The sequence below is a fragment of the Parasteatoda tepidariorum genome, chromosome X1 (genome assembly GCF_043381705.1).
Source record: "Parasteatoda tepidariorum isolate YZ-2023 chromosome X1, CAS_Ptep_4.0, whole genome shotgun sequence".
NCBI classification, from domain to species: domain Eukaryota; kingdom Metazoa; phylum Arthropoda; class Arachnida; order Araneae; family Theridiidae; genus Parasteatoda; species Parasteatoda tepidariorum.
In genome coordinates, this window is record NC_092214.1 from 66134962 (window position 1) to 66147684 (window position 12723).

The 12723-nt window shown below is 28.4% G+C and overlaps 1 protein-coding gene and 1 long non-coding RNA gene across 4 annotated transcripts in view; one reads left to right on the forward strand and one right to left on the reverse strand.

Annotated features, from left to right (window-relative positions):
• LOC107437114 (uncharacterized) overlaps positions 1 to 9761 on the reverse strand; it is a 29685-nt gene extending 19924 nt beyond the window's left edge. Inside the window, exons 1-4 of one of the 2 annotated variants that reach the window (XR_006225091.2) lie at positions 9726 to 9761; positions 8368 to 8694; positions 4849 to 5032; positions 3680 to 3893 (exon numbers count right to left, since the gene is read on the reverse strand). This is a non-coding gene — a long non-coding RNA (uncharacterized lncRNA). Of the gene's footprint in view, positions 1 to 3668; positions 3894 to 4848; positions 5033 to 8367; positions 8695 to 9725 lie in introns of both variants that reach the window. The other variant, XR_006225090.2, reaches the window with a different exon arrangement.
• A 79-nt stretch (positions 9762 to 9840) lies between these two features.
• The window catches only part of LOC107437113 (centrosomal AT-AC splicing factor), a 41519-nt gene continuing 38636 nt past the window's right edge, over positions 9841 to 12723 (forward strand). For both annotated transcript variants that reach the window (XM_016049012.3, XM_071187831.1), the window contains exon 1: positions 9841 to 10138. In XM_016049012.3, the coding sequence (XP_015904498.1) occupies positions 9947 to 10138 (192 nt within the window). In that variant the 5' untranslated portion in view covers positions 9841 to 9946. The remainder of the gene's footprint in view (positions 10139 to 12723) is intronic.

A 12723-nucleotide genomic window follows, 5' to 3' on the forward strand; every position in this document is an offset into this window, starting at 1 on the left:
ATAAATAAACATTATTTTTAAGGGGAATAATGTTTTAGCATTAGAATATCTAATCAATCAAATATAAAATATTAGAAAATAATATTATTGCTGAAAATATAGAAAACGAAAAAAATTTGACAGTTATGAAAATATTAATCCGCCATTTTGAACTAGAACGATTCAAGCAGGAAGGGGAAATTCACGTCATTCTGGAACAAAGCTTAAAATGATCTAAATCTAAGAAGCAAAAAATAAATAAACATTATTTTTAAGGGGAATAATGTTTTAGAATTAGAATATCTAATCAATAAAATATGAAAAATTAGAAAAAAAATATTATTGCTTAAAATATAGAAAGCGAAAAAAAATTGACTTATGAAAATAATAATCTGCCATTTTTAACTAGAATGATTCAAGTAAGAAAGGGAAATTCCCGTCATTCATTAAGGTGGGTAGGTGGAGGAGAAAAATTCATTTCCTTCGTATTTGTGAAAGAAAATAAGTGTAAAGAGAAGATCATTTAAGTTGAGGGTGGGGAAGTAACAAATTATTGTTTTCGCTCCAATCATTGGCTATCCATCAAGCATAAAGGCGGGCACGCTGATCGGGTTCTCTTTATTTTTTCTTCTATGACTGAACGAATCTGCTGAAGAAAGAATGTTACCCCCTTTTTCCCCCGCCTCCTAAATATTACATGGTACGGGGAAGAACGAATGTTTTGTTTCTCAAGGACGTGTATCCTTTTAGACCTACTCAAATTTTCCATTTTGACTCCCCCTCCACCTTAACGCTTGCCCCGTTTACCCTTTTCCACAGTATTTCTTCTTTCAATAAAAAGGTTCCAGGAAATGCCTCTTTTACTAGTAACCTGCATGGGAAAGGAGGGGGAGAGGGGACTCAGTTGCAGTCTTTTGAAAACAAAACTCCCTCCTTTTCTTACATTCCAAGGAAGGAGCGTCACTAACGGTCACTCAATGGTCTTGGTAGATCTTCACTTCCCCTTTCTGGTGATTTATGGGTCGGATGCATAAATCAGAGGCTCAGTGCAATGCAAGCTAGAAAAAGAGAAAATGTGTCAAAAGACTTTTTTTTGTTCTTTTTTTTTTTAGAAAAGGGGAAGATGGAGAGATGTTTGTTTATTTTGATTGTTAAAAAGTGTCCGGGAAATCGACCCTTCTGGGAAAGGGACGTCCGGATATGGGACGTTACACTGTATTTTTAAAATAAAGTTTTGCAAATTTAAAATTCTTTTGCTGCCTTGGCGAGGATAGTAGACTCGAACAAATACTAATACAGAAATAACTCTTTTCAAAAGTTATAGTTATCTATATAGTATAATATAGTTATAAAGCAATAATTATCACAAATTAAGAGTGTTAGAATACCATTCTATTAAAAACAGTAGGATTTAAAAAGCCATGTAGAATTCCGTAACAATAACTGCTGAAAAATGATTGAAAAATCCCATGTGTTTATAAAAGAATCGTCACAAGACAAGAATGTCAAAAAATGACAACTTAATTGCGCAATTAAAAATATTTCAAAATTGAAAACCTAAAGCATTTAGACATTAAAAATGTTTCGCTGTGATAATTGATTTATGTAACTTGGGTTCTTTTTGAATTTACTTTTCCAAATTTGTCAACTGTGTAACCTTTTTGGATCATTAAATGAAAACTTTGGCTGTCTTTTTGAGTCACTAAATTATCATTGGCAAAAATTCTACTTGCACATCCCATATTGTATTCACAATTACAAATAGCATACTAATTTTTTTTTAACCAAATGCAGTGGTGAATACTCAAAACAATTCCTCGATAAAGATATTGAATAAAATAATTTATTTAATATGTATATATATTTATCTTAGGATAATTACTCTTTTTTCAGAAATATCGCATTTATTTATAGTAAAGGATGTGTCCTGATGAAGACCTTTACTTTTTCCCTTTAAAAGTTTTTCTTTTATTATATATATACTGCTTATATATATACTGTAGGTAAAATAGTTAAAATGTTCTGAAAGTTTTTCAGAATAGATATCTTTAATACAGTTTTTTTTTCTATCATACATAGCTATAAAATTAGAAGTTAATTATAATTTATAAAATTACTAAAAAAAATTGGTATTGAAAATGCAACAAAAATTTAAAACCAATTAAGAAAATTTTTTACAAAGAACTATTTTTTTAGAAGAAATAGGTTTCTTTAGAAAGAATCCCCAATCTTGGTTTAAGCTACTCTTCATTTAGTGAAAACTTGCTATTTAATTTTTCTTTTTTTTTTAAATTTTGTCATTCCTTATTTCTGTTTGGGAATTTAGTGGCAAGACAAGAGTGATTTTTACATATATTAAATCAGTTTTTCTTGATAAAAAAATTCTCAAATTCCAAATTAAAAATGTAAAAATTTTTTTTTAAAGAATCTTGTGTTAAAAGAATTGGAGGGTAAAAAGTTTTTTTGTGAAGTTTCTTAAAAAAAAAAAAAAAGTAAAAAAGANAAAAAAAAAAAAAAAAAAAAAAAAAAAAAAATTAAGAATAAATAAATAAATTTAAAAAAAAAACAACCTAAATTTACCTATATAAACATAGCTAGATAAAAGTTCCCCCTTAGACTGTAATAACAAAAGATATAAAAATAAGAATAATATGCATTCTAAAAATGTAATCTCCATTTGCAACAAACTGTTAATGAGTCAGTAATGATTTTTATAGCAGCAAATTTTAGTATTTCCAGTACCATTTCTTCTTCCATAAGTTTCATACATCTGTTATAAATGCGCCTCTTTAATAAAAAAAGAAAAACAAAATAAAAAACAAACCTCAAAATTTAGAAGAAGAAAAACTTACATTTTAATATCTTGATTTTTTTTTTTTTTAACTATTAAAATAAGTTTGAAGAACAATTGTCATATTTTTGCAAATTATGAAATCTTTTTGGCTTAAAGGAGTATCACCCCCTCTCATTTACAGGTTTTGCATTCACACATACTTAAATTTAGATTTCCACATTTATTCATGATAAATATTATTTTTTTCTCTTTGCTAGGTACATTAACACAGTGTTATAATCAGAGGGCAGTCACAAAGTTCCAAATATTGCAACTTCAAAATTATGACATTTTATTAATATGAATTTATATAAATAAATGATATATCAGCATTTGGAAGTGACAAAGATCTGTATATAACTAAACTGTTACCCCAGACTTCCATTATTACTTTCATAACTAAACATTAATTAGATTTTTTAAATAAAGTAAACATATAAAATGTTATATACAATTTAAAAATTGAGTACAAAATGGTGCAATTGTTTAACATTTTAAGAGAATGAACAATTTTACAGAAGACTATGAATTTCAATTTTATCAGGGTTTAGACCTATAGTTTTTTTTTTAATTAGCTAAGACAAATAAAAAATGTAAGATTATATTTTATGAAATTACCTATACTATTAACATCATGGTATTAAAAATATGTTTTCAAAGTTCAGGGATGAGATTAGCCAAAAGGCAAAAAAGCTGAATTTCCACGATAGTAAATTTTACGCAAGCACAACCCTTTAATAATAAATTCCAGACAGTTTAAGGTAATAAATAATGTGTTGACATACAATTGTGTACTAATCTATTATTATATAAATGATTACATTGATACTTAACATTTAGTGAAAATAAAAATTACCAATTGAATACCCTTTTTAAGTGATTGCTTTTGTTTGCTACATCTTTTATGCTTGTTATATTTAGTCGTTAGTCCATCTTCAAACATCTTGTGACAAATCCTATTTTTTCTTCTTTGCAAGCACACAATGTAAGTTTTGAATATATTCCCTTCCAGTTTCTCTGATGTTGTAACACTTTCATATACTAATAATCGTTGTTGGAAAAACAGTCACCTTTATAGTAACTAATTAAAAAAAAAATAATTTACTTCTTACAAGAATGGATTTTGAAATCACATGAATATGAAACTATGTAGATATACGATTTTGAAAATGAGAAAATACAAACTGGGATATAGAATTTTTAAAACGCGTAAATACAAATCACGATTCATAATTTTTAGATTGCGTAAATACGAATCATGATGCGTAATTTTTAGATTGCATAAATAAGAATTATGATGCATAATTTTTAGAATGCGTGAATGCGAATCCCAATGCCTTATTTTAAAATCACGTATAAATACGAAAATCAATGTTTGATATTATAAACCGCATGAGCAAATCAAGACATTGAATTTTAAACTTGCGTGAATACGAATCGCTACATAGGTTTTTAAAAAGGCGTAAATACGAATCACAATATCGGATTTTTAAATCTCGTAAATAAGAATCGCAACGTACAATATTCAAATCGCGTGAATAAGAATCGCAACACGCAAATATGAAAAGCTATGTTTGATATTAAAATCGTGTGAATAAGAATCGAGATATTAGCAGATTCCAGGCTTGGGACCTCTAAAAGGCTTGTCAGAAGCAGCATCGTTTGAACTACAAAAATCAGATCTATCTGGAGGGCGGGTAAAAAATTCGGATAATCTTATCTGCTGCGAGTAAAAGGGGAGAAAATAGCTAAAATAAGTAAAAATGAGAAAGGATTGGTAGCTATGTAGATTGAATTTTCTGTTTCTCTTTATAAATTAGTAAATTTTCTGAAAAAGCGGAATACTTATTAAAAAAAGTGAAATTTTTAGAAAAATCTGAATTTTTGATAAAAAAGCTGAAATTCAAGAGATAAAAGTGAAAAAAGCGGAAATCCGCTAAAAAGCGGAAAAATCTCATCCCTGAAAGTTGCAAAAAAAAAAAAATCTAAATCCCAGCAATAGTAATATAAAAATGACTTTTTACAGCAACACTTACACTGATTGGTGTTGTTACTTTTCTTGATTGCCCCCTGTGTTCTACATAGGACAAAATTTTTCGCTCTATAGGGGACACAGCTTACTGTTTCTTCATTTTCAAGAGATGTGTTGCTGAACTCTCGAGGGACACTCATTCTTAGTGGTCTTTTCTTATGAAGGTGTGATACAGGAATGCTCCGTTCCTGCAAATAAGGTATAAAATCTTATTTAAAGACTTCTTTTTTTTCTAACATTATGCTTCTTTAAAACTAATAGAAACACTTTTAATAAGATCAAAATTAAAAAAATATATAATTATCAGCAAGTTATTAAAAGTCCCAAGACTTAGTAAGTTTAAAATTAATTGTCTCATGTACTTTCTCTGTCAGCAGGCTCCTTTTTCAAGGTCAAAAAATAATACAGGTTGAGGAACCTAACTCAGTGGGCAGAGAATAATATGCTGAATATCTTTTTTTCCTTTGTTTTATGATCTTTTTAACTTTTGCATTAGTAAACTGTTAGCTCTTGATTTAATTAATCCTGTCACCCAAAAGAAAAGCTGACTGGATAGTTTCTAGGTGACATTTTAGCTAATTTGAATAAAGTAACTTTAATGTTTACATGTACTTCTTTCTTGTTATTTCTCATTGCTTCAGCCTGTTGCGACAATAAATAATAAATAATTTAGTAAATAAGCCAAACAAAGTGGAAAAAGCACACATAATATCATATAAACAGACGTACACATGTTTCAGTTCTATAATTATAGGTAATTTTCTCAGTTCGCTAAATTTTGCCTCCTTAAGCAGTATTTCTCATTTAAATGCTTATTTTCATTATTAAATGATACGTTTTCATTAATATATTCAGAAGGGAGTAAAACAAATATGCATCAGACACATTTTTAAAAAAAAATAAAATACAGGTAAAATATCATTACTGTCACAAGTACTCAACATAGATTTGTGAAGTTTTAAAGTAATTTATAATATTCTGAGAGCATTACAGAGATAAATGCAACTTAAATATTTTGTAAATTTTATTCTACACATCATTTTGTATGTAACTCCAACTTTTGCGTAATTACAGTTCCAAGTGTAAAAAGACCCAATAAAACATTATAGATGACTTTAGTTGGATAAAATATAACTTCCAGTTTGCAAAAAACACTCCTTTTTACAAAGAAGTTCAATTTAATGTACCATTATTTTTTAGGATCAATATGCTTAATTTCATCTTAAAAAATTTGTGTGTTACTTTAAGGAATTCAATTACTGCCCCCCTCATTTTCTTCTAAGAAATTGAAAGCAAGTAAAAACTTTGATTTGTAAAAAATATAATAACTTAATTTTATAAAATATGAGTAGTTTAATTAAAGAAATGCAATAGTTTTTCCTCTATTATCAAAAAACTATCGTTTTGTAATTAGTGTCCCTACCTGAAATGCACTTAAAGGAGACAATAATTATCTAAGAACAGTTATTACCCAATTATCTAGCTACATGAAAAACTTTTGATGTGCTTGATTCATTTGGTTACATTATTATATATTTAGTTTCTTTTTGGTCTGATTTTAAACAATAAATAAAGAACGTTATTATTTGGCCAAAAGAACTTTATTAGTGAAAAAAAAAATACAAAATTTAAAAACTTAAGAGCACATTTATGACTGTTAGTAATGATATTGAGATAAAGTTAAAATAATCTTCTTACTAGTGTTAAGATATTTATGAATACATTTTGTTTTGTGTTCAAACTAGAGTTTGATTTAGAAAATCAAGATATTAACTTTATAAAGAAAAACTGCAAAAATCTAAGAATATTTTTTTGGTCAAATTTTAACTGCATTTTTATTTATTAAGTTTTAAAATTTTTACTTGGCTTTGTGTTTCTTTTTTACTTGTATTAATAATTTAAAATATATGCACAATCACCTCAAGTTATAATTTTGACAATGCTAATATGTTTATTTTGTGATGTTTATTTTTTGTCAATTAAAAATTAAAAAAATTGTGGGTATAAAAAAAATTGGTTACTTAAAAATCAAAAATTACATATTATAGAAATTTGCAATTTCAGTTCAGTTTTAACTACTCATTGATATTTGTGAATTTTAGATAGATTGTATGAATTAGTGGGCTCTGCTGCCCCCTATTCCCTGACGCTCGCTAACCCTTGAAGATTGCTATGCTGTCTAATATAAGACTGCAGATTAAAATCATTTGAAATGTGTACTAGTGAAAAATTTAAAAAAGTTAAGTAATTTATTAAAATCTTTAAAATTAATTCCTGTTTAAGAAATTAAATTTTTTAATCAATAATAAGTTATTGAAATAAAAAGTTTTAATTAAATTAATGACATGTAATAGAAAAACTTGCAGAAACAAAAAAATAATTATGTTTTTAAAAAACCAATTACTATTAAAGATTTATAAGATTTGTTAAAAAACACAATTATTGATTTCAGAACTTAGATCTATCACTGTAAAGCTATAATTATTATTTTTGAACTTGCATAAGTATAATTAAAACATAAAGAACACTTTGTTTACAGAGCCTGACAAAGGCAGGGGCATGCAGGGCAGTTGCCCCGGGCCCCACATCAGAGGGAGCCCCCAAATCAAATACTAAGTATAATTTAGGTTTCCTTCTCTAATGAAGATTTTTTAAACAAAATATAAGTACAGTGTAAAATATGTCAGTTTTATGTTAGCTTCTTAATTAATCTATCGTAAGAACAGAATCTATATTTTGCAAATCCATGATTTTCTGATACAGAATTCAGCTAAATTTTCGCAATTATGATGGACATATTTGGCCAATCAAAAATCTGTATTTTTATATATCGCAAAATGCAATGTGTTTACAAAAATACAGGCTTCGGATTGGCTTAGGTGAGTCATCGTAGTTGAGAAAATTTAGCTTAATTCCACCCTAATGTCAGCAAGATATAAATTTTTCGCACCTAGATTACAAAGTTAACAATCAGAAAACTGTATTCGGTATGATGGACATGGAATTGTCAGAAAATGAATAAAATGGACAGAACAACATTCTGTCTGACTATTTGAGGGGATTTTACAGCTACTTTAGGATCTAGTCAATTTTCTTGTTATATATGTATAATGAGGTGAAAAAATTAAATACCTCCATAAAGTTAAATACTTCGTTACTGAAATAGTGAACAAGGGGGGGGGGGCAAAACGTTTTTTATCCCGGGCCCCAATTAGGCTAAGTCGGGCCCTGTTTGCTTATTGATATGAAATATTCACTTTTAACCTTTCAATTCTTCGCAATTTATAGCTCTGTTTGCTACAGCTATCAGTTATTTATGTGAAAAAAAGTATTTTCATTCAAAATTTTGTAAGCATGAATATTTATCCTTTCATGCTAATGATAGCTTACAGGTTTGATATTTCAGTTCTTTGTTGCCGAAGGAAAAAAGAAATGAGATTTTTCCTTGTTGTCATGTAAGAGAAATATATATATATATGCATATAACTATAAATGATTAAGAGATCAGGAATAAAACTTTTACCTGAATAAAAAGCTCACTGAAATTTTACTGGGCTATTTGGATTGAAAGTCAAACACAAGCTCTCAGCACTGAAAAATTTCATGCACAACGTCGGAGTTGATGAAAACACAAATTTTGCTCTCCATTGCTTTGTCAAGTGCTCAGAGTCTGAAGAGAATATGAAAAGGGATGCCAGATATGAAGGTCTTCTCCAAAAAGTTAGACCTTTTGCTCTTGATTTCCATTTAAAACTTGGTACAATTCTGTTAGACCTTCGTTTCCCTGGTGCTTTGATATGACATTGCATTTTACATTTTAATTCCATAAAAAACAATGTTCCCATATTTTCTACAAACAATAAAAAATATTAATTGAAATATGTTTAATTTCAGACAAAATGGAACTGAATAATATATTTGAACTGAATAATATATTTTCCTTACGGAAGTATTAATTTTTCTTAGCTAAAATTATTATTTTAAATTTCTTGTGTCTCAAAGGGTTGATTTATTTTAACTCATTTGAAGTGGAAGAGCATGTTAGAGGAAAAACATGTTTATTGACTTTTTGTAAACACATTCCCAGGTTTAAAGAAAATGAATTTGCCTATGCATAAACATCATACGTAAAATAAAAAAAATCTTCATTTTATTCATATTTTTAAACTAAAATTATTCTTACAATTGCTTAGCATCTGTGATTTAAAAATTTAGAAACTACACCTTGTTTCCAGGTTAAAAAATGTATATTTTATTGCGATATTTACAGAACTTTTTCATTTTACTTTCAGAACTACAATTTTATACTTTGAATATAAAACGTATTTTTGTAGAGAAAGTGGGACATTCTCCAAAATGGTTATTATAATAATGATATACAGGCCTCATTATAGCCTAGGCATGGGCCTCACAATTTTGAGAGGCCTCAAAAATTAGTAAAAAGTCTAATGAAAGGTGGGCTAGCTGTGTGTTGCTTTAAGTACGAAATTAAAAATAATTACAGCTCACAATAGAAAATAATTCAGCTAATCAGTGACTTTTAGCAAAAGTCACTGATTTCAATTGTTTGTGGTCACCAAACTATTTTTATTTTGACATAACATTGTTTTGTTGTTTTATATTTTGCTTTAATTTATAGATACGTAAACTTTATCTTTGAAAAATAATCTTCAATTGTCGGCTTTCAAAATTTCTTAGAATGTTTCTCTTGAATCATGAAGTTCAATAGATTCTTCTTCACTATTAGGACTACTCTTCAGTAAATTAATTTCAAAATATTTCGTAAGGGACCCAGAAAATTTGGTGAGCAGTCTTGATCGGTCCCTGATGATATAATTAATCACAAGAAATACAAATTTAATTTTGAATTTAGTAACCTACCACTTTTGTTTTTCACTTGGTACTGTTTAAACTGCTTATTTCTGTTCACACTGAGGCTCTGAACGAGTTTAAAAGGTGAGTTGACAAACAAAACTTACAAGTTACTAAAAATATTTTGGCAACAGCAAGAAGGAGGGTAAATATAAACATTGAGATTTTGTTTATGCTTTGTGAAAGTTATATGTGGTTTGCAGTACTTGGAAATGCTTTGAAAAATTCCAATGGAAAATTTGCCAAAGATTATTTCTAGTTATCCTGAAAGCGATCATAACACTGATTTTGATCAGATCCAGAACAGTTATGTTAATTGCAATATTTGTCGAAACTTTAGTAACATTCTTAAGGTCACTCACCGGAAATCCAAGGAACACCAGAAGAAAATGACCGAAAGATTTCGGTCTATAAGAAATCAGGTGATTTGAAAGGGGGTATTCTCATTTTGAATGCTATACCTTTAGTCTCGTTTTTATTATCGTCTAACAAGTGCCTGTCAGATGATAAAGCCGATATATATATATATATATAGTTTATAATATAAGTTTTAATAAAATGGAATCGGGACCCCCCCAAAAAAACCTTGAGAGAAACTACAGAAGGGAATAGAAAAGTGACTAAGATTACAATACAATTTGTCTCACAAATTAGAAGTAGCCACTCTAAAAATTGCATTGTTATCTTCTGTGCAGTAATGGTATAATAGTAGCAGTGGAAATACTGGAAGGTTTATCCTCTCTACACAAATTCTCACCCTTTCAATTTTTTGTAAACCCACCAAAATTGAAAAGTTTAATCTGTAAGATACATAAACTGCATCCCTTTCATTTTTAAATATATCTCTTTCTTCTTTTCATTATCATTTTCAGATGTAATAAAATGTCTGAGTAAATAAATAAATCAGTAAAAAAGATTTTGCAAAATATTCCCATCCCTCCAAATTTTTTTCTTTAAATTCCTATTCTAGTCCGTCCAAACAGCTGCAAATAAATATGCATCTCATATTTGTTATTTTTATGCAAATTTGGCTAAAGAAATAACCTTTGAAGTTTAACATTTTTCAAAAAATTTTCTCGGACCCGAGAGTATTTAAAAAAATAACCTACTTACCACTTGTTATAAATTTCTTATTTGTTATTTTATGGGAGTGTAAAATAGTGCATAAAGGATGTAATAAATTTAACCAAAAAAATATCCCCCCATCAAAAATCTGTTAAAAATTCCCCTTCAAAACTTCCAAAAACATCCTTTAAAATAATCATAAATATTCCTAAAGTCTTTTTTGCAATTAAATAACTGCGGGAAATAAATATGTGTTAAAAAAAAGCATGCCTCCATAATGTCTGTGGCAGCTTCATCGTGGGTATCTCTGATTTAAATCCCTTGCATCTCAAGATATGCAGGTTTATGAACTTATAATTAATTTTTTTTGTTTCATGTGGTTATTTTAGATATGGATTTGTTTTGCATGTTTATAGTTTTTTCTTGCAATTTATTCAGTGTTCATACTAGACCTTAAACAAGGGCAGGGCGCTGGAAGCTGAAAAGGGCACTATTTGGCCCTAAAAAAGTGCACCTATCACACAAAAAGGGCATTGTTCTCAAATATTTGCTTAACTTTTAAGACACCCAATATAAATAAGTTTTTAATTTTATCATTTAAAAAAATCTTATCTTTTTTAAAGATGAAATTTTAATTAAAAATATTTCCTCTAAATTTACTCATTCTATAAATTAGTTTTAAAATGAGTGTAATTCTCGAATTTTGAAAATGCTGAGTGTGATAATAATAACTTGTTAAATATATCAAGATTTTAAGAACAATTTCAAAATGAATGAAAAACACAATAAGTAAACGTAATAATTTCTGAAAAAATGATCCATAAATGATGAAATCTAAATTGAGAATGTCAAAAAGTGACTCTTTTAACTGAAAAACTCGCTTGTCATAGTAGCATCGTATAAAAATTATCAGAATAGATGGTGTTTTCTACACTAGGGTGTACTGCAAGCTCTTTACTTCCTGGTTACTCTTTCCGATGCATTTTGAAGCAATTTGGCTCACAACATGATTATTGTGTTTTGAGACTCTCTTGAGTAGTATTTGTTGCATATGTGTATTTGTTACCTGATTAATTATTTGTGTTTAAAAAAGAAATATTTGTTTGAATACCTGTCTTTTCAATGTCGCCAGAAAACACTTCTTACTTTGTCAACAATATAGCAACTTCGGAATTTAAACCTAAATGATATTTGTGAAATGAACTTAATCTCGCTGCTGGAATAATATGCCAACACTAATGTATGATAGTGCACTGTTCGCAGCAAGAACAGTAATAAGCAAGTATAAAGATGCCAAATCAGGACTGCCCAAAAAGCGAGTTCTTTCTAAATTTAGCAACCATGTCACCATTTTTAACACTACTTCTATAAATAACTAAAGCAAATTTTCACTTCAAACTGACCAGATACATTATCTAGTATTATAGAATCGACACGAACTTTCCAAACAATCCAGTATTATCCGACGACGGATAATTATAAATAGTGATAATTCGAATTTCGAACATTGTATTAAACATATCAGTATTTGAAAAACCATGAAAAGGCTCTGAAAAAATTATTAATAACTTACGTAAAAACCATCATCAAACGCCATAAAACTGCCATAGAATCGTCGTGAGTCGAACATATCAAATAGTGATAATGCAAATTAGAAATTTTCATGTCGTAACAACATCTTATTAAAAATAACGAATTTTAGAATTCAGGTGAACAAAGCCAAAAAATGACAACTATCGAAAAAAATTTCGTAAAACGACATGAAATTAGGATGGAATCGTTAGGAATCGAGTGGTTCAAAGAAGTGATTGCTCAATTTTAAAATACGCATGGAATGCATATAAATATATCGGAATTTGAAAAACCATGGGGAAGGTTTTCATTCCAACTACTCATTAGAACATGAAGTAGTTGGAAAGAAATCCTCGATTACTTATGGCAG